General features: G+C 37.9%; 1 protein-coding gene across 1 annotated transcript; it reads right to left on the reverse strand.

Moving 5' to 3' along the window:
- Window positions 1–1,540: 1,540 nt before the first annotated feature.
- On the reverse strand, window positions 1,541–19,687 carry LOC106942865 (beta-catenin-like protein 1). Its single transcript, XM_015026211.1, has 6 exons — window positions 19,529–19,687; window positions 16,521–16,754; window positions 13,310–13,416; window positions 13,031–13,170; window positions 10,350–10,447; window positions 1,541–1,810 (listed from the first exon to the last, which is right to left on the reverse strand). The coding sequence occupies exons 1-6, from the start codon at window positions 19,556–19,558 to the stop codon at window positions 1,556–1,558; spliced, it is 864 nt and encodes a 287-aa protein (XP_014881697.1). The 5' UTR covers window positions 19,559–19,687; the 3' UTR covers window positions 1,541–1,555.
- Window positions 19,688–20,088: the final 401 nt, after the last annotated feature.

The following is a 20,088-nucleotide window of genomic DNA, read 5'->3' on the forward strand; positions in this document are numbered from 1 at the left end:
CTTACTCTGCAGTTGTGGAGTCACTAATATCTGGGATCATGAGCGCCCCCTGCCATAAGGCAAGAGAACTGCCTGCCTCCCCTGGAGTCTGTTTTCTGCCGTTTCTGATCGCTCCTCCTCACACAAAACACGATACACACACAGTTGGTGACAGAAAAACACTGTACATTATATACATAAGTTAAATTATGGAAAATCAGTCCATATATTAAATGTTTATTAGCCATTTTATTGCTGGCGTACAGACAGGACGAACATGCTCCCATAGAATGGCAGCCAGTGCAGTTCGCGAGAGGTTGCGCAATCCCAGGTGAGGCTCAGCTCGCTGCTGCCTCACCGGCTTCGCTTCTGAGCATTTGAATGGGAAAATGCGAAAATCCAGCGATTTTGAAGAAAAAATCATCAGAATTGGTTAAGCTAAGTAAAAAATAGGTACTTTATAGTACAAACCACAGGGCAATATATAGCAATATAAATTATTTTAATATTATTTTTCCATGTGGACAGGTGAGGCTCTGCCTCCCCTGACCGCACGTCACTGAGCTGGAGTTCCACACTGACATAAACTTGGGTACACAGAGACTACAGGACTTCATCATATCCCACACTCATGTTCATTTTGGCAGAGTCGCATCTGATAAATAAGAGCCAATCTGAATGATATGATGGACCTCAATAGGAACCCATAGGTGAAAGAAAAAAGGTGCATTCTTTTCAGAACTGTAAATATGAAAAAAGGAAACTAAATCTGAAATGGTGCTGCAAATAAAACTTTATATAATATAGAAAAACAGTAAACCAACATAATGCAATGTCCCTGGTAAAAACAGATACAGTAATGGATTGAGTTAGACAGTTTCCAAGCTAAGCCTAACCCATTAGTCCTGCATCGAAGCTGCTGTTGCTAAGAAATTCTTTATGTAATAAAATGTTTTGAATTTAGTCAGTAATTTGGACATATTCTATAAAGTGCCACTGAAGTCACACTGACCAAGCAAAGCGCTTTACAGTATAGACATTCACCCATTCACATTCACAAATACAAACATATATATACAGGATCCACTTAATATAATCCAAGAAAATAGATAGCCCACCAAAGTCTCATGTCCCAAATCAAGCATGTCCTGCCTCTGAAAACCTCAGAAATTTCCTCCAGAATTATTTCTCAAGGTTTTCATTGTAATTTCAGTTTTTTTCCCTTCTCTTTTTTTTTTGCCATTTTAGATAATAATTGCCTGAAATTTGCCCAAGGAGTGATCAACATGTGGCAGGAGGAAGCTGGAATCAAACCTACAACCTTTCAATTGCAAGACAACCACTCTACCACTGTACAAGTCACACCCGGACATAAACATTGGTAGAAACATAAAGGTGGAACATGGTATTGTTAAACTATATTTAAATAACTTATTAAATCCTTATTAACTCATTGTCTTAACTCTTTTTAATTAAGGATGTTTTTGGTTTGTTTTCTGTATTTGTTGGACTTTCTGTATCTTTATATTGACAATGTAGTGCAAAACTCTAAGGTTCTGAACACAACACAATATGTTCAAAAATGTTTGTAGCTTTTCTGATTGTTTCTGATGACCTGCTGCTGAAATAATTGCTCTCTGGAGACAATGAGTTGAGAATTGCAGCACTTTCTACATTTGTTGCTACAGTATAAGATGACAAAAGTTGCTTGTTTACAGTGGAGGAACATTTTCTTACCAAGCGTGTTGTAGATGCCATCAGCCTCTTCTTTCACTTGTTCATCAAGCCGCTCCATATTCTGCACCAGCAGGGCCACCACCTGACCCTCCAGCTGCATACAAAAAGTTAAGACTTTTTTTTACAGCAAAACAGCAATGCAGCAGAAAAGAAATACAAAAATCAAAATACAGATTTTGCAGATGTAATTTTTACATGTCATAAACCACAATCTTATTTCTGTGTAGATGTAACCAGGTATAGTCTAGAAAAGTTTCATGAATGCTGCTATTGCGATAGCAACATATTCTGCTCGGATGGAAAGACCATGCCCGTATGCTCAATGGCTGATGGAGCTTATCACGTTCATAACTTACGTCTGAAACAGAAGTGTTATTTTGAGAACATCTCTAGTTTAAGAAGTTACGGCAACTCTTCCAAGAGTTTTACAGATCTAATAAAAAAAAAAAAATACATTTCTAGTTGCATGTGAATACAAAGGTTCAGGTTGTTTGTATTTGAGGGAATGGTGTGAAAGTGACAGGTCAGGCTTTAATGGAGGTTCAGCTTAGAGTTTAGATTTATAGCCCGGGTCGGGTTCAGGCCTCTGTGTGTATGATAAGGCTGTTTTTAGCACCAAGAAAATCAAAACAGAATGCACAATATAAAGTTGTGTCAATCTACTTATCATAGTGTAAATAGAGGACTAGATCGTTTTGTGATGTTCACATGGTTCTGTGTTTTTGTTTTGAGCTGATCCATGTCATGTTCCTCATTTCCGTTATTCCTTGCACCTGTGTCGCTCCCTGATTGTTTCCCTTCTTAAGCCTCTCTCAGTCACAACCACGCTACCAGATTATCGAACGCTTTCAGCAAGTGGTTTTCCAGCACTTCTATCTCGCCCTCATCATTGCAACCATGCTCTTGTTCCCCGGATTTGCCCCTTTTGCCTTGCCCTTGTGGGACTGTTGCTGATCGCCCATCTGGATCTCGACCCACGCCTGTTTTGGTTAGACCGCGCTCGCCCACTCCCATGGATTCTGCTCTCAGCCCCATTGTGCATGACCTCGGGCCGTCTGACCAGGATTTGGTACTTCTGCTGCTTCACAGAGTTAGTGCCCTGCCCTGCATCAGCGCTTCCCCTCCCCGATGTCGTGAAAACTGGCATAAAGTGGTGAGATCTCTCCAGGTACACGCAGAAAACGGAGCATAAAGGCCGGAGAAATAACAGTAATCTTGCATATTGATTTAATGATGATTAAAAGATGAATGAAAATACATACATATGTAATGGTTGGAATAATCTGTAATGTACATTTGAAATGTGTATTCTGTATTCGTGATCTGAATGACAGTAACACTTTGATTGTTGTGTGATGATTATTGAAGTAGTGTATGATGATTAGTGATGATTAGAGACAGTAACAGCTTGAGTTACAGAATCATACTGAGAGTTATAAGTTGATACAATGACAAATAGTTTATGTTTTATAACTGTAGAATTATGTTTTATAATGTATTAAAGAAATGTGATGACTGAAGATTTGAGATCGTGAGAAATGAAGGCAGGTTCTTGTTCTCGGACTGTGTCACAATTGGGCGGGGGCGCTTGGGAGGCTCAAAAAGGAAGTAAGTTACCAGATGGCCAGCGGAAAAAGGGAAGTACCAAACGGAGTTGCTGCAATGAGTCACGAAAGAGATGATGGTTGGGAAAGGTTGGGGCTTTCCACAGACTCATCAGAATGTTCCAGAAGTTACGTAAACCTCTCCCATACGCAACCATGGGCTGAGAGAGTATAAAAGCCAGCAGACAAGGGAAGAAACTGTTCTTTGTCCGCGGCACTGAAGGAGCCAACAAGAGGATGCAGATTGAAGACCAGCAGAGGACCACGCCCTGGAACCAAGGGGAAGCTGAGACTTCGCGCCACTAAGTAGGGACGAGATCCATTTGCCCCCAGCCCTGATTCCTGCTTAGACCAACCCCTCTGCCTCAACCCAACGATCCCTACCCTACTGCAGCAGACTTGGAGAAAAGACGAAGATTCTGTGTGTTTGAAGGACAACGGACAGTTCTGCTTTGCTTCTATTCTGAAAGAGGACTTTGCCACGTCATGACAAAGACTCTGACCAAGGACATCTGAAGAATTCTGCTGCCGAGATCAATTGCCATCTGGGTGTGAGTTGAACTGCCCCCCAAAAGCCTGGCTTAATTAAACTAGTGACACAGGATAGGGATAGAAAGGAAAATAGGTTATGATTGATTTTAATTTGAATTTAATTTCTTATTGCGAATTTGTAATCTCTGAAAGTTAATCTGCTTGTCATTTATCCCTGCTAAAGCTTGCTTAATAAATTACATACTAAAAATTCCAATGAAACTTGTGGACATCGAGATTAATTGAGTCATTTGATCATTGTAGATTCCCCTGATTATAGTAAAATTAGCGTACATGATCCTAGAGATGTGGTGGCTTCGTACTTTCCTTTGGTGAGTGTAAAAATAATGACCCTGGGACTTAGGTCTAAGTCACTAAATCTAATCTAGCCGGTAACAAGTGCATGTTATTTTAAGGGGAAAAGCTACCATTAACAGGAGTGGTTGTTGAAACTATGCAGCAGTGGGGGCTACTCTGTTGACTGCTTCTCAACTGAAAAGGGTCATAACTTCTGGAATTGAAGGTAGTTAGAGCTAGACGAGTTTTCTCCGCCGCCAGTTTAAACAGAATATCACATATAAACCTATTTCTAGGGTAAGACCCGGGTTTCAGGGATTTTCCGGACCTGTTAGACAGAGAACTGGTCAGTAGTCAGTCGGAGGTGAGATAAGGGTGGGGCTGGCTATTGCGCAATAACGAACACCGGGCACTTCCTCCTGAGCCCTGCATCAGTGCAGCATCTCCTTGTCCCTTGGCTGATCACTCCAGTACCTGATCGCCAAGCCAGGTTAGTGTTCCTTTCCTACACACCAACAGATCCCTTTGTTGCTATTTCTCCAGTCACCAATCTCTCCTCTCTGCCCCCCTTGGCAGTGCTGCAGCTGACGATCCAGTGTGCCCGGTCTGAGCTGTCTTTTAATAAATATCCAAGTTTTCTGCTCACTCCTGTGTCGTGGCTGATTTTCCAAGTCCCTAGTGAGTCATTACACGTTTAACCTGTTGAAGAAATAAAGAAATAAAGATAGAAGGTAGGGTACAGAAGTGAATCAGGCTGTAGCAAGCACAGTGCACTGCATGTACACGCTGCTCCGCTCCCATCAATCACACATTCCAGATGATTTGACCTTTTCTCACTCTGCCATTACAACAAGCTCCATAACAACAAGATGAAGCTCGAAGACGCTAAAAAGCTTAAAACAGAAGTTGCACCGCTTACTTGAACGGTGGTCAAAAAATGAAAGCACTAAAATCGCAAATAAAATAATATACTGTGTTAAACTCGGGCTCGAGGCCTATAGTTAGAGCCAATTAGTTGGGTTGGATTGGGTTAAACTCTAGTTTAGCACCTCAGTAACTGAATTGCTGCTCCAATTTACGATATTTGGAGTGTTTATCAGTCCTCTTTTTAAAATACAAAGCATGGCATTCACACTGTTAAATTCTGCTTAACCTGTCTGTCACGAGAGGACCCAAATTTGGGTCCTCTCGTGACAGGGGTGTCAAACTCCAGTCCTCAAGGGCCTCTGTCCTGCAACTTTTAGATGTGCCTCTGCTGCACCACACCTGAAAAGAATAATTAGGTCATTAGCAAGGCTCAGCCTGTGGCACATCTAAACACTGCAGGACAGCAGCCCTTGAGGACTGGAGTTTGACACCCCTGTCATTGTGAATGACAACCTGAGACCAACAGGTTAAATACCAATCTGCTCGAGTGTCTGTTCCTTTGTTACACTTCAGTTTTTAATTACGTAGGCTGCTATGTTAATTAATTTTATGTTAAAATAAAAAAAAAAACTAAATGTGAAATTTAATCAGGTTCTCTTTTACAAAGAAAAATCAAGTCGTCTGTATAGAACAAAGTGTAAATGTAGTTAAGAATATTCTGAATTGATTTTATTTTGTTAATTAGTCATTTTGTATGACTGTAATTTCAAAATTATTTATGAATTTTCCTGGATGCCCCTTAATTTAAAATAAAAGACTCGTATGGTAAAACTCTGCCTTCTTCAAGAGAAGGCAGAGAACAGTTGACGGTCTTCGGGGCAGATTTTAACATTCTCTGGAGAGTCTTCCTCTGTGCTGCTGTGCAGCTGGGGAACCACACACAGAGAAAATAGCAGATGATACTTTCAATAGAGCATGGATAGAAGGACACCAGCAGTTTTTGAGAAATATTGTTCCTCCTGAGGACTCTCAGGAAATAGAGTCTCTGCTGCGCTTTCTTTACCAGTTCTGCTGTGTCTACATCCCAGAGCAGGTTATCCATGATATGAACTCCCAGGAAACGGACGTTTGACACCCTGTCCACTGGATCTCCGCAGATGTTTAGCGGTTGAATGTTTGTTTTACTTTTCCAAAAATCCACTATGATCTCCTTGGTCTTGGCTGTGTTTAGGATTAGGTTGTTTTCTGTGCACCATTCCTGTAGGCAGACTAATCCCACTATAGGCTCACTACAGTTGTGTCGTCTGCAAATTTAACAAGGGTGGTAGTTTGATGAACTGAAACACAGCATATGTGTACAGCGTGAAGAGCAGAGGGCTCAGCACACAGCCTTGAGGAGAGCCAGTACTGATGTTGATGGCTGACTCTTTGTTATCGATCCATCAGGAAGTCCTTAATCCAACTACAGGTGGAAGAGGGGATTCCCAGGTCTGCCAGTTTACACACTAATCTGTCAGAGAGGATGGCATTGAAAGTGGAGCTGAAATCAATAGAGGATGCGTGCGTAGCTATCTCGGTGCTCCAGGGGGGCAAGACAGTATCTTCAGTTGACCTGTTAGCTGTATAAGCAAACTGGTGCGAGGAATGAATGTCAAAATGTGACTCTGAACCAGTCTTTTAAAACATTTCATCACCAACGGCGTGAGAGCCACTCTAACCCTAACCCTCCTCCACCTTGAGGATAGAGGTACTTGGTTGCACTGCTTCATTCGGGGCAGCTGCCATTGGAGGCTCCAACTCGAACTTAGCAAAGAAATGGAGTAACAGGTACCCTGCTACTCTAACATTGTCAGTGCAGGTTCTGATGCAACAAAGAATGCTGTCAAAGAATGCAGTGAATAATTCCAGGTCTGTATGTTCAAAAATGTCCCAGTTTGCTTTTTCAAAACAATCCTTCAGCTGCAGAGTGGCCAGCTTGTGATGGTTCTTATGGTGGTATGATCAGATTTCCTCAGTGGGGTATATTCAGATATCAAAAACAGTGACATGTGGTCAGACTGCATCAGGTGTGGTAACTGTTTGATTCCAACCAACCTCTAGGTCTACTCTAACATCAAATTGGGTTATAGAGTCAACCAACCAACCTCGCTGCCCTCAAACGGCATCCCTTCAAAGAAGCTGTAAAGAACAGTGAGGTTGTGGGCGCTCCGTTGGGCAGTAAATGGACTGGATTTATATTATACCTCCACCTGGAGAGGCTGGCAAAGCAAGCTGAGCTGCTGTCTCACCCAACAGTATGAAAGAAACCAATTTAGTCACACAAAATGTTTTCAGCTAGAAATCTTATTAGTTATTATGTTTGATCAAGGTTAGTTAACTTAGCAAAACATTCATCACAGAGAAAACAAAAAAACTGACATTGTGCAAACATTTTTGTTAACTGAAATAAATAGAAACTGTAATTATTAGGGAAAAACTATAACTACCATAAATTATAGTATAGTTAGTTTAGTTTGTTTTATATTTTGTTTATGAAACAAACTAAAACATACAGAAATTAGAAAAATAGCTTCCTTTCTTTTTGTGTTAATGAATGTATTTCATAGCCTTTCAAACTGATGTGAAACTGATTTTGTCCCCTCCACACAGACAGATTAAGTCAGCTGTCAGTAGGCCTGTCACGATAAATTTTGCCAAGCGATTGTCTATAAATTATTATGATAAACGATAATATTGTTTCAAGACCTTTTGACACTGATTTAATGGAAATGACATAATAATGCATGGTATTTCCTGCCATAGATAGATACACTTTATTTTTAAAAGAACACATAACAGTGGAACTGATAAACTGGATAAACAAAACAACCAAAAACAAAAATAAAAAGGATTCTCAGTCTCCATTAACAAAAAATGTACTTGAATAAAAAGTAAACAACATAAAGCCAAAGTGGAAATTGCATTCAACCAAAAGAGTGCAGATTATGAACTCTGTATACTATATTGGCCTTAAGTAATCACTAGATTTAAATAGAGAAGATGGGCACATCTGACTACCTGATGCAATAGTTCACACTGCACAAGTCCAAAATAATGGCTGTGTGGCTGGATACCACACAGCACGAACAAAACCGTTATACCTAGGATTTCTGTCGGCTAATGTGTCTCTCAGGTTTTGAAAATGGGCCGACAATCGGCGACAACTCCTGCCGTGTGCGCTGGACATTACACTAAGGAAATGAGGAAGGGAGGGTCAGTGGAGAGCACCGGAGTTGAGCCTTTTTTCATTCAGTGTCATCAATAGGAAGAAAAAAAGGCAGAAAGAGATGATAAAGCCGATAATTAAAATGAGGTCGATAGGTTTAATTTATCGTTATCGATTCATTTATCGTTTATTGCGACAGGCCTAGCTGTCAGGACTCTAAAATCCTCCTGGTGGCACTAACACTAGTCTGTAAAATGACGACAACACAAGTTGGGAGAAAACACCAGTCACCTGGCTGTTAAACAATAACAGTAAATTTGTCCTCAATGTTATCTTCTGTATAGTATTCATTACCCAATTTATATATACATAATAACAATAGAATACTTTGACCTTTTGGAATTAATCACCTAAACGTTAAGCAAATTATGAAAAAACTAAAACTACTACTGTAACTAATAAAACCTCAAACTAATGACCAATAAAAACTAGCAAAAACGCACAAAAAACTAATTAAAACTGACAGAATTAGACAAAAATTCCCAACAAAATAAAACTAAACTATATTGAAAAACCCAAAGGCATTAGAACCCAAACGCTGGTTCTGATAGGCAACCAGAAAGTCAACAGAAAACATGACATGACCCATAGACTGAGTGCCCTCATTTAGGCAGCAGTCACATGTCAAGTACAACAACCAGGCTTTAGAGCAACTACAATAATAATTTTGTGATCTTCAAAAAATATGTTTAGTGCAGAAAATGTACAATTGCTGTACAGTCTGTTTTTTGTTTTTTAAGATTAGTGTTTCTATTTATCTTTATCTTGATGTTGCTGCTTCTGAATTTCCTTATGGAATGACAGTAAAGGATATTTCTTTTCCAAAATTATTACTATTTAAATTTAAACTGTACACAATATGCATGTCGCACAGAATTACCCTTCCTTGGACAGAAGTTCAAACTGAATGAAGCTTTTTTCCTTCTGTTCAAATTGTCAACCCGCCACAGTGGCGGGTTGACAATTTACAAGCCGCTTCATTCTTTTATCCGCATTTGGTCAGTGGTGGGTGCCAATTAGCAAAATATAAAATCTTTAACAATATTGCCCAGATGGAAATCATATTCCAAATGCAAATCAGATGCAAAGACAAATGGTGCTGAAAAGTTATTAACTAAAAGACAAAGACAAGGCAAATACCAAACCGAGTGACACCGGCTTTAGAATCCAAACCTGCATATGTTAAAATTTTAATCAAAATATAATTTTCACATCCACCATGAAAGGCAATGGCATTTATTTTTAGACTGTCACAAGAATACAAAAGCTGCTTTCAAAGAGAATGTCACATAAATCTTCAATGTAGATCCTTTCTGGATCACAGAGTTTAGCACAGACTCTTTTAAAGTTACACACCACAGACATGTACTGATTCAAAAAAAAAAAAAAAAAAAAAGAAAGGGGGCTGGTGCTACAGGAAGCTTTGCAAAAGAGAAGACGACACTGAAGTCAGAAAATAACCTGCATCTGCATGTGCAAACTCCAGTAACTCAGAGCCAACTGAATACCTGCAGAAGAAAAGTGTTCAACCTCACAGCTCAGACCTGTGAGCCAGCAGAGATAAGGGGTCAGTCCCCGCAGTAACAAACAAGACAGACAATATTAGATGAAAAGCTACAGAACCACCCATCACTTCCTTCCTCCGTTAAAAGGTAGAACTGAACATTATTGCAGTCTGACCTTTGTGTGAAAACATAATGGGATATCAACAATATTGATGCTCCTATTGAGTAGGTATCTGCTTGGTTCACAGACTTAAGTCAAATAAGCAGGAGAAGCTAAAAATACTGTTTTATTGTAAAAAAGGGGGAAAAAAAACTAGAGCCCTATTAAAGCATCATAAAGTTATAAATAAAAACTAGCTTAAGACTTCAACCAAAAAGTTTAAACTAAAAAAAAAACATTTTAATGTCAATGAGAGCAAAACAGAAGTCCTATTTTGTATTCACTAACAATGACCAAGTCATCAATTTTTCTCTGTCTAGTTTGGATCCAAAGCACAGAAACTTAAGTATTGATCCAGTGAGAGTCGAGTGATCAATAAAGACTGATGTCAATTTTGAACTCACCAGGGCGTCAATGAGGACTTCGGCTCCCTCCTCACTCTCATGGAGTGTGTCAATATCCGTCAGCTCCTGCAGCAGGTCCACCACTGCTATGGCAACATGTGGTTGACGTTTAGAAAAATAAAGACTATTACAACACGTTTTCATCATTACATTTATGGGGAGGATAAAAATGATTACATTGAACATTTAAAGCTGTTCTTCAAATAGGAGAAACAATGTAGGCTTCATATCTGTGGAACTTCAAAAGGATTCAAATGGTTAATCAATAAATGTAGTGATTGATCAGGTCTAAATCCCTGCTTGACACGATGAAATGCTTTGGAAGTGTTAAAAACTGATGCCACACTCTGAGATATGGAGAGGAAGATCCTCTAAAAATTATATATAGCATTATTATGTATATGAAACAAAATTGTATTATTAATGTCAGTTTTCCTTAATATTGTGTGCCGATGTGCGATCTGAATTATTTCCACATTTCCCCAGGCAGTCTCCTATCATTTCTCCTCGCTACACTAAAGATTTCCTGAGACATAGCTAAACAGCCAATCATGTGTGGTTTTTAGGGGAAAACAAAAAGTATTTGGCCAATCAGTATTGCTGAATTTAACGTCTTGGGGTCGCTGCATATTTCCAAGAAATAAAATATGAAAGAAATTTCCTCCATGTTAGAGAAAATGCAGGAAAGTTTTGGATCGTTGTGGTGACGAAGCTGACCATGGAGACAACGGCAGCCAAGAGGAAGTTTAATTCTCCGTCTTCAACGACAACACGGAGGATTTTCCACGTGGCTGCTAAGCTACAGCTCCTGTTCCTCAGCATGTTTTACTACTTTTAGCCTCCATACTACTTTACTCTTTTTTGTTGTTTACTTTTTCTGTTTATCAGCTGTTGACATTTGTTCTTTGCTGATAATCAGTTACGAACTGAGATTTATTTGATGCTTATGGTCTGGAAATACATGTTACTGCCTCTTTAGTGATACAGTTTCTATTTTGTTTTTTGGTCTCTCTTGTTAAATGTTTTCAACCATTAATGACAAAACTGCAACTGCAACTTATTTTCAGATTCCTAGTAATTTCTGAAAGAAAAAATGTCTGGAGACTACCATTAGACACATTTTGCAACACTAGTTATACTACATGGTTATTTGTCTACAAACCGTCTGAAGGTTTTTCAGTCAGTATTTTAATTAGTCTTTGGTTTGGGTTTGAACTGGGCCACAGCAGCATCTCGAATCTTTCCCTTTACAGCCTTTACACACTTGTTGTTGTCATTATTCTGTTTCAAGATCATATTCCAGCCAGGCTTTGTGACACCGTCGATTGGACGGTGTCACATATATGGATGACTTTAGCTTCAGCTGCATGGTATTCAGGCCTGGTGGCAGCACCACAAGCTGAAATCATCACTCCTTTATTTCATTGCATGACAGCTGGAATGAGGAGTTTGCACCTGTACTGTATGCTAGTATTGATTTTCACCAAAAGTGGAGTTGTTTCACTCAAATTCTGTTTCACAAACAGGTTTGTCCTGGAAATGCTTTGAGTGTATAAGAAATCTTATGACTACTGTGATAGAAAATTTCGTCTTTAGTCTCATTTCATTTTTGATGGAACTGATGATACTTTTTACCATTTATTTACTGATTATATCTGCTGTGTTTTTGTATTTCTGTAAGATGCGTTTTTCCTTTAAAGATGTTTCCAGATAATGTTTAGATGTTTCTGCAGCTGTGATAGCAGAAGAGACCTGAAGACGTCTTGGGTAAAATGCTTAATCTGGCAATTGTCTTAAAGGACTGACGTGTGGAATGTAGTTTGCACCCTTATTTGACCTGCACCCATGAGTAACTGACAAAGAAGAATTAGAAGTTTCTCCTGAAATCCTTATCGGTTCTCCTTCCTGCCATAAAATCATCTCCTCCAAGAGGTGAGGGACAGTTCATGAGGTGGGAGTCAGGATTGTCTCTGTGGTCCATCTGGCAATAAAGATGAGATCAGACTTTGGGTGGGTCTTTGCCTTGTTGTGGCTATACAACGATGTGAACTGGCAATCAAAAGCCATCGAACTCAATGTGTATTTTCTTTCTGATATGGATTTTTCCAAATAGCTGCCAGTATTTCTAAATCCGGGATATTACCTGGTTGAAAGCTCAAAAGGATAAAATTGAACACCTCTGCTTTACTTTGTTCAGTATTCCTGTTATCTGCCATCTCGCTCTCTCTTGGCGTAAACAAACTGAAAACGTCATATAAAATACAGCATTCTTTTAAATGGCTTCTTCCATTCTTACGCTTCGTCTGGTTTCATTTTCTTAGCTGCGGATGCCTCCTTTGCTACAAATGACCAAGCATTTACTAAAGGAAAGCTATGCCATTGCATTTGTATTTTTCTATGTGTTTTGTAAAAAATTAGCTTACGTGCTTACATGAAAAATCTGCAGAATCTGTCAATAGATGAATAACAGTAGCCCTAATTGTGATGTGTTAAATTTCATTAAATCACAAATACTGTAAAGCTATTGTATCCTGATTTGTAAAAAGCTTAGAGATAACATCTGGGACTATAACTGTGACAGACAAATTGCATCAGTTTCTTCAGAAATCAATGGAGCTTAACGACCCGAAAGGAAGACAATAAACACTGATGTGTTCTTCAATAGCTATTCAGAAGGATATCAGTGTTTTCATGGCTCAGGAGGCCCAGCAGCGAGTGGACAGCGTTAAGCTCCACCAGCAGGTGGTAGAGATCCGGCATCGTCGCGATTACATGCATTTCCTGGATGATGTCGTTCAGGTCCAGCTCTGACTCCATAAACCTGATCAAAAACAAAAGGAAAATGTGCTGCCAGACGCTTTTGATTCTGTCCAAATGGATCATATTATACATTAACTTGCAAAGAAACAAAGTGTGTGACTGTGAAGTGAACCAAAATGCGTCATTAGTGATGGTCTTACTTCTCTGGATTGTCTGGAAACTTTATCCTCAGCTCCTGGTTTTTGTACGACCTTTTCTCAAAGGTCAGAATCATTTTCTTCACTGAGCTCTCGTCAACTGGCTCTGCCTGTTTGATTAGTGCAGGAGTGAGAAAGAAAAGATGGGGAAAAAAGACCATGGAGGGAAAGAAAAAAAAAGGGTTTTATTGAAGCAGCTGTTGCAATAGCAAAGGAGCCATCAGGGTGACCTTAATTATGTGAGAGGAGCACAGGTTTTTTTTCCCCCAATCTGGGGGATATTTCACTGAAGAAGGGAATCCGTTTAACCTCCTGATGGCTTAAAAGCCATAAATTGCTGGGCAGATAATGACCAGTTAGGACATTTCAACTGGTTGACATTATGGAACAATGCGGCTCTTGACTCCGAGTACCTCTTGACAGTGGGAATCTTTGAAAAGGCTGCAGAGTGGGATTATAGGAACGTAATTATAGAGGTGGCAGTTATCAAATGTCCTACACATGATGATGGCATCGGTGACACCAGAAATTCTCCTGGCTGAACCGTTTCCTTTTTCTTGTGGTTGTTTCAGTAACTTTTTAGGTCTCACCTGAAAAACGAGCAAAACTAAAACATAGAAAAAGCTATAAAAGTTGGATTGTATTGCAAATAAAATAGCGGTACTGTTCAGGGTTTCACACAGACAATTTTTTTATATAAAATAGATAAATTAAACAACAGGTATATCTCCAAACCTCAGGCTTTCTATGCATTTTTCATGACTAAACTGCAGATTTTTCCAGCGCTCTCAGCCTATTTTTGACCTATTTTAAAAGTCAGAAATACTAGAGTTAACTAAGAGTTACAGCAGATACTGGTAAAGAGGTCAGGTATTACATAAATAGACAATAAAGTAAAGAAGGATGGACTGACAGTAGGTGGATAAAGAAATGGGCTGACAGACGGACACACCAACTAACAAAATACGGCAAAGAAAGAAGTTTAAAAATACATTTTATTCTTCATATTTATTCGAGATTGAGGAAAATACTTTAAATTCAATATTTTTTTTCCAGACTCTGTAAGAAACCTCCAATAATAAGTAGATATAGTGGGGGAGTATTTGATACACCGCTGAGTTTCCCTACTTACAAAGAATGAAGAGGTCTGCAATTTTCACCGCAGGTCCACCTCAACTGTGAGAGACAAAATCTAAAAAAAAGATAATAATTCTCCCCTCCAAAAAAACATAAGAAAATAAAAAAATCATACATTTTATTGCATTGGAATACGTGAGGTAACGATCTCAAACAGGTACTGAGTGGAGGATAGAAGAGACTCTTAAAGCTGAACTAACAGGACTGTGAGAGGCAGAGCTCTTGCTGGTTGCTAGGCAATCAAATACTTATTTCACTACATAAAATGCTAGTCAACTATTTAAAAACCATGCAAAGTGATTTTCTGGATTATTTTTACATTTTGTCTTAAGTTGAGGTGTACCTACGAAGAAAATTACAGCGCTCTTTATTCTTTGTAAGTAGGGAAACCTGAAAAACCAGCATCAGATACTTATTTCTCTGTTGTGTTTTGGATGTGATTGAATCCTGTTACTTATAAGCATGAACAACACACACACATTATCCAAAGTACTGGAACCGCAAAGCTCCTGTGTTGATGTACGTACAGCTAAAAAGATGCGAACAGACAATGTCTGAATAATGTAGTTTAATAACTAAAGTGCTAGTCTAAATAAGTTATTTTTAAATTCCATCATAAATTGTTTAAAAGAAGAAAAGCAATTTCACACAAAGTCAATCAAATGACAGAAACATCTTTATTGTCTTTATTATCTGGTGAACTGAATGAAACCAACAGTTGATTTTCTAAAGTACTTTGTCTCAGTAATTTGTCTTACTGAGAAGTAAGAAAAATTATTTATTATCAAATAAACCAGATCAAATGATTATTTAATGTCTACTATTGATTTATTTAATAGGAATCATTTAAATATTGTGTTGACTTTAACTTACCCGCCTGGAGAATGTTATGGACTCAATTTGAGTTTCTGCTGACCCAGGAAGATTAAAGAACACAGGAACCGACTTTTAGATTTAAAATTCCCCAGTAAACATTTAATCGTTAAACTTACAAGCGAAAACCCCCAGCAGAATGTATTTGAACCTGAAGTCATTTTCCTTCATATCATCTCCACCATCAGGGAATAGTTTCAGGATATGTGCAAAGAACTGGTGTGAAATTAGAGGTTAGGACTTGAATAACGCTATGAATATTAGCAAAAAATCTCACTTTCTGCCCAAACAGTGAAAGTGGTTAGCAGAAAAAAAAAACACACCTGAAAATGAAATGTTTTGACCTTTTAAAAGGCTTAGGTGTGCAGTATTGATTAACCTCAAGAATAGGACCAGAGTAAGAATGAAGAGTAAGCCTCCCAAGAATCATTTAATCACATGATCAATTAAAATGAGTTCAATCATATCCATTCTGATGATTAATATTTTTTGAAGGGGAACATTTTTTTTACAGAGCCCTCATAATCCATTTTATTTATGGTTTCAGTGTGGTATGGTTTTTATTTATGTTAAATGTATTTTTTTTGGTTGTCATGTTTTATTTTGGATATTTAAAATATCTTCCAGTTCCAGTGCTAAGTGCTGCTTACAAAATTACAATTCATTGATCTTTTAAAAAGCATAAACTGGCATTATTATGCAATAATCAATATGTTACTAGAAAATGGTCTTAAATCAATATTAGCTTATCACAATAATTACTGGGACAATTTATCATCCAGCAAGACACAAATGTTATCGTGACAGGCCTGCTGGAGAAATGACTTGAGAAAGTAGAGTCATTCAAAATTACACAGTTTATGCCATACAAGTACTTAATCATAAGTAGTTATTGTGTTTCACCAGGACAATTATTATAATCACACAATATCTGTGTTTGGTGTGATGGAGAAAAGCAGAAAATGAAAAACAAGAAAATGCCAGAAGTTTGAGACCATTTCAAACTAATGATGCACCAATCAATCGCCTATTAATCAGAAATTCATTTCTTAACTCCAACAGGTTTGATGATGACAAAATTTATTTTTTATGTTGGGTGCATTAAATGCATACTGCAACAGATGTGTTGCTTCACTTTGCTTTACATATGAATTTTGTCAAATAATAGTAATATTTGTAATACTGAAATAGTAATTTTGCTCACCTCTGGTTCTTCCCCATCCTGGTCCATCAGTTTCTCTAAGATCATCTTCCTGTCTCCAGTCGGCTCTTCGGTTTCTTTCATTTCAGCTCCTCCTTCTCCTCCTCCTCCCACCTCCCTGAACCTGGCTGCCTCCCTCGGTCCCACACCTTTCTGCTGCTTCCCTCCTCTGGAGTTGTCATCTCCTCCTGCAGCTCCTCCATCCTCTCCCCTTGGGCGCTTGGCTCCTCTGTCAGGCTGAAGGAGAACAACATTTAAATTTACATTTATTATTTTATACTACTAAGAGGTTTCTTTCTGACTGGAATCCCATTATTGGCAACCAAACACTTCTGATTGCAGACAAGTCTTTCGCATGTCTCCACTGGTATTTTTGTCCATCTAACTTTTACGATGAGCTCCAAGTAGGCCTGATCCGATAGCACTTCTTGCTGCAAGATAAATTTTTCCTGAAATTATTCCGATAAACAATAATGTTGTTTTGAGGCCATTTTCTAGTAACATAATGGCACAGTGATGCAAGAACACATTCTGAAAGATCCATAAACTTAAAATTCTAATGAACGTTTAACACTGGAACTGGAAAATATTTTAAATATCTAAAATAAATTAACAACAAAAAGTAAGATAATAATCATCATTATTTAAATAATATAAATAATAAACAAATTTTCTATAAACAAAATCGGCTTTCAAAAAAAAAGTGGATAGTTAAGACCAAAGTACCCGATTGAAGACTTTCTGTCATCCAATTGTTAGTTAAAGAGGAGAAGACAAAAACAATAATTCAGGCCAATCAAAATTATTGAGTTTGTTTTAATTCATCTAGCAATTAACTGAATGACTGAAATATTGCCTATTACGACAGGCCAAGGCCAGGCCATCACCCTAATGTTTATCTCCCCCCAGATATTCTCTGTCAGATTGTAGTGTTTGGCATATTGTCTTCAAGTTTTTCATAATAAATAATGCCTCTTAAAACCCACTCAACATAAAAACTGGACCATATGTAGATAACTAATCAGAAACCATTATGAACACTCACAGCTGCAGGAAATAGCAGCTCGTCACAAAACAGTACTATGAGAGAAAACTACAGTTTTATTTACACAACAGATTGACTTTTTCTCTCAGTCTACTTCCATCTTATACCTGTAAGCCAACCATTTTGCAACACAGTTTCTCTTGCTACTAAAGTATTTTCACTAGGGATCCAAAATATATCCGCAAGTCGGCCAATGTTGGTTATTCTACATATTGGCACTAGAAGTAAGACTGGGCCTATATTAAAACCCAATGTCTTTTTCCATCTTGTTTACACTGCAAATGACAGAAAATCTGCTGTCAAATGAGATATGAGTTGTCAGGCATATTCCACTACTTGTAGTTATGAAATTAGAGCAATTCTAGTGTAACCGAATTTTTTTTTTTTTTTAAAAAAAGGGCAAAAATGGCCCTTAATTGACGATTCACAAATGAGAAAAAAGTTTCACAAATCCCAAACATGGTTTTAAATATTCTGCTATTAGAGCAGAATATTTGCATAGTCCAGGTATGAAGAGTCTACATGTTGTAGTTTTTTAACTAGAGTAAAGATGAAGAAGGTTGTGAAAATTAGGTGGAATCACCCTTTAGCCATTTCCCAAATCGGAAACCAACTTCAGCTTACGAAGCTGAAGTTGGTTTCCGATTCTAGCTTCCAATAGCTAAAGGACGATTCCACCCAATTTTTCACTACCTTCCACATCTTTAATTGACTCTAGTTTAAAAACTACAACACCTACACACTTCAAACCTGGACTAGATTATTCTGCTCGTCAAGCTGGATATTTAAAACCATATTTGTGATTTGTGAAATCTTTTTCTGATTTGTGAAATCTCAAAGTTCGATTTTCACCATTTTTTTGCATCTGGATCACACTAAAACTGCTCTAATTAAAAAACTACAACACCTAGACATTTCCAACCTGGACTATATTATTCTGCTGTAATAGCAGAATATTTTAATCCATGTTTGGGATTTGTGAAACCTTTATGTGATTTGTGAAACTTCACTAAAGATCAGATTACTATTAATACTTGTTCCATTCAGCTTTTTTCAAATTCAATTCTAATTCAAAACCACTTTATTAATCCTAATGGGAAATTAAATGTTGGTGTAACTCACTAATTCTTCAAAGAGTTATTGTACATGGTGATGGCTGTTGGAAGGAAAGATCTTTTGCAGGGTTCTTTTAAGCGAAGTTTCACAATCAGAAAAAGGTTTCACAAATCCCAAACATGGTTTTAAATATCCAGCTTGAAGAGGAGAATAATCTAATCCCGGTTTTAAGTGTCTAGGTGTAGTACTTTTTAAACTAGAGTCAATTAAAAATGCGGTAGGTTGTGAAAAATTAGGTGTAATCTCCCTTCAGAAATGGAAACCAACTTCAGCTTCGTCTTCAGCTTTGTGTTCTGACATTTATCAGTCACATATAAAAACTCGAAGCGAAGGGAGAAACACCGTGAAACAGCCTGGGTATGCTTTGAAATTCACTCTGAAAGAAGTCTGTATAGACTACTCCAAAAAGTTGAAAGAAAGAGTCTAAAATATTAGGAGTGGGTCAACACTTCATACAATTATGAAGTGCAAATATTTGTCGACATTACAGAAAGAAAGAAAAAACATGACGTGATAAATAGAACCAGGTAGATCTAATTAAGTTGTCTGAAGTTACAATGAGCGAAAACCTCTACTTTTTTTTTAACCTCTTTATTATAGCAAATACTTCAAGCTAATAAGCTGACTGTAACGTTTATTTTGATTAGGAACGATTAAAATAATGCATGGCCGATTTGGCTTTTAATATTAGACATTTACAGATGATATAAAAAGAAATGGACGTAAATAACGGTTCTAAATAGCAGTCTGCTCTCTGGTTTGTTACTGCAAAGCTGTTACCTGCAAACAGTTCAAGTGGATACGGTCACTAAACAAAAATTCATTCGCTATAAAAGACAAGAGTGAATACCTGATAGTTCAGGAGTTCTCCAACATCCATTGTTCCCTGGTTGCGTCCCTGTACCGTAATATAACCGTGTTTAAATTTGAAATCCTACACGACTAGCTTTCCAGCTAACAAGCTACCAACTGAAACATGCCTGTCGTAAAGCGCAATTGTGTCTTCACATTTCGTCGTAAACTGTTTTCTATGTCGTAAAGCGCTGCGATTAAGCTTCATTTTTGTTGTTCCTGTAGGCAAAGGACCCAGTAAATGAATTATTTGCTCAAAGTCAGTGTCTTGCTTAGCTAGTTTTCAAAGTGGAAAATCAGCAACTCGTCAAGATCTTTTAGATGAAGTTAGTTATTTTATTTATAGCATAAAACAACAACAAAGAAAAATAAGATCAGCTGGTAAAGGAATCAAGTGCAATGAAAAAGCAAATAGTTTGGCTGGAGAAGCAGTCCAGGCAAATGAAATTAAACTTATGGTCCCATCAAGGAGAACAGAAATAAAAACAATTATTAAAGTTGGAATATAGAGGAGAGGAGAGAGGCATAAATACAAAAAGAGGCAATTGTAAGAAGTAA

This window comes from Poecilia latipinna, unplaced genomic scaffold (assembly GCF_001443285.1).
Source record: "Poecilia latipinna isolate Pla-1442-1.1 unplaced genomic scaffold, P_latipinna-1.0 Scaffold4619, whole genome shotgun sequence".
NCBI lineage: Eukaryota > Metazoa > Chordata > Actinopteri > Cyprinodontiformes > Poeciliidae > Poecilia > Poecilia latipinna.

Excerpts from the sequence above, each read along its gene's own strand:
- LOC106942865 (XM_015026211.1), bottom strand. The coding sequence starts at position 19,558 with ATGGATGTTGGAGAACTCCTGAACTATCAG. Across the intron at positions 13,417-16,520 it reads AGGATGGGGAAGAACCAGAG|GCAGAGCCAGTTGACGAGAG; the intron begins GTGAGCAAAATT and ends CTAATCAAACAG. Across the intron at positions 1,811-10,349 it reads AAGTCCTCATTGACGCCCTG|CTGGAGGGTCAGGTGGTGGC; the intron begins GTGAGTTCAAAA and ends TTTTGTATGCAG.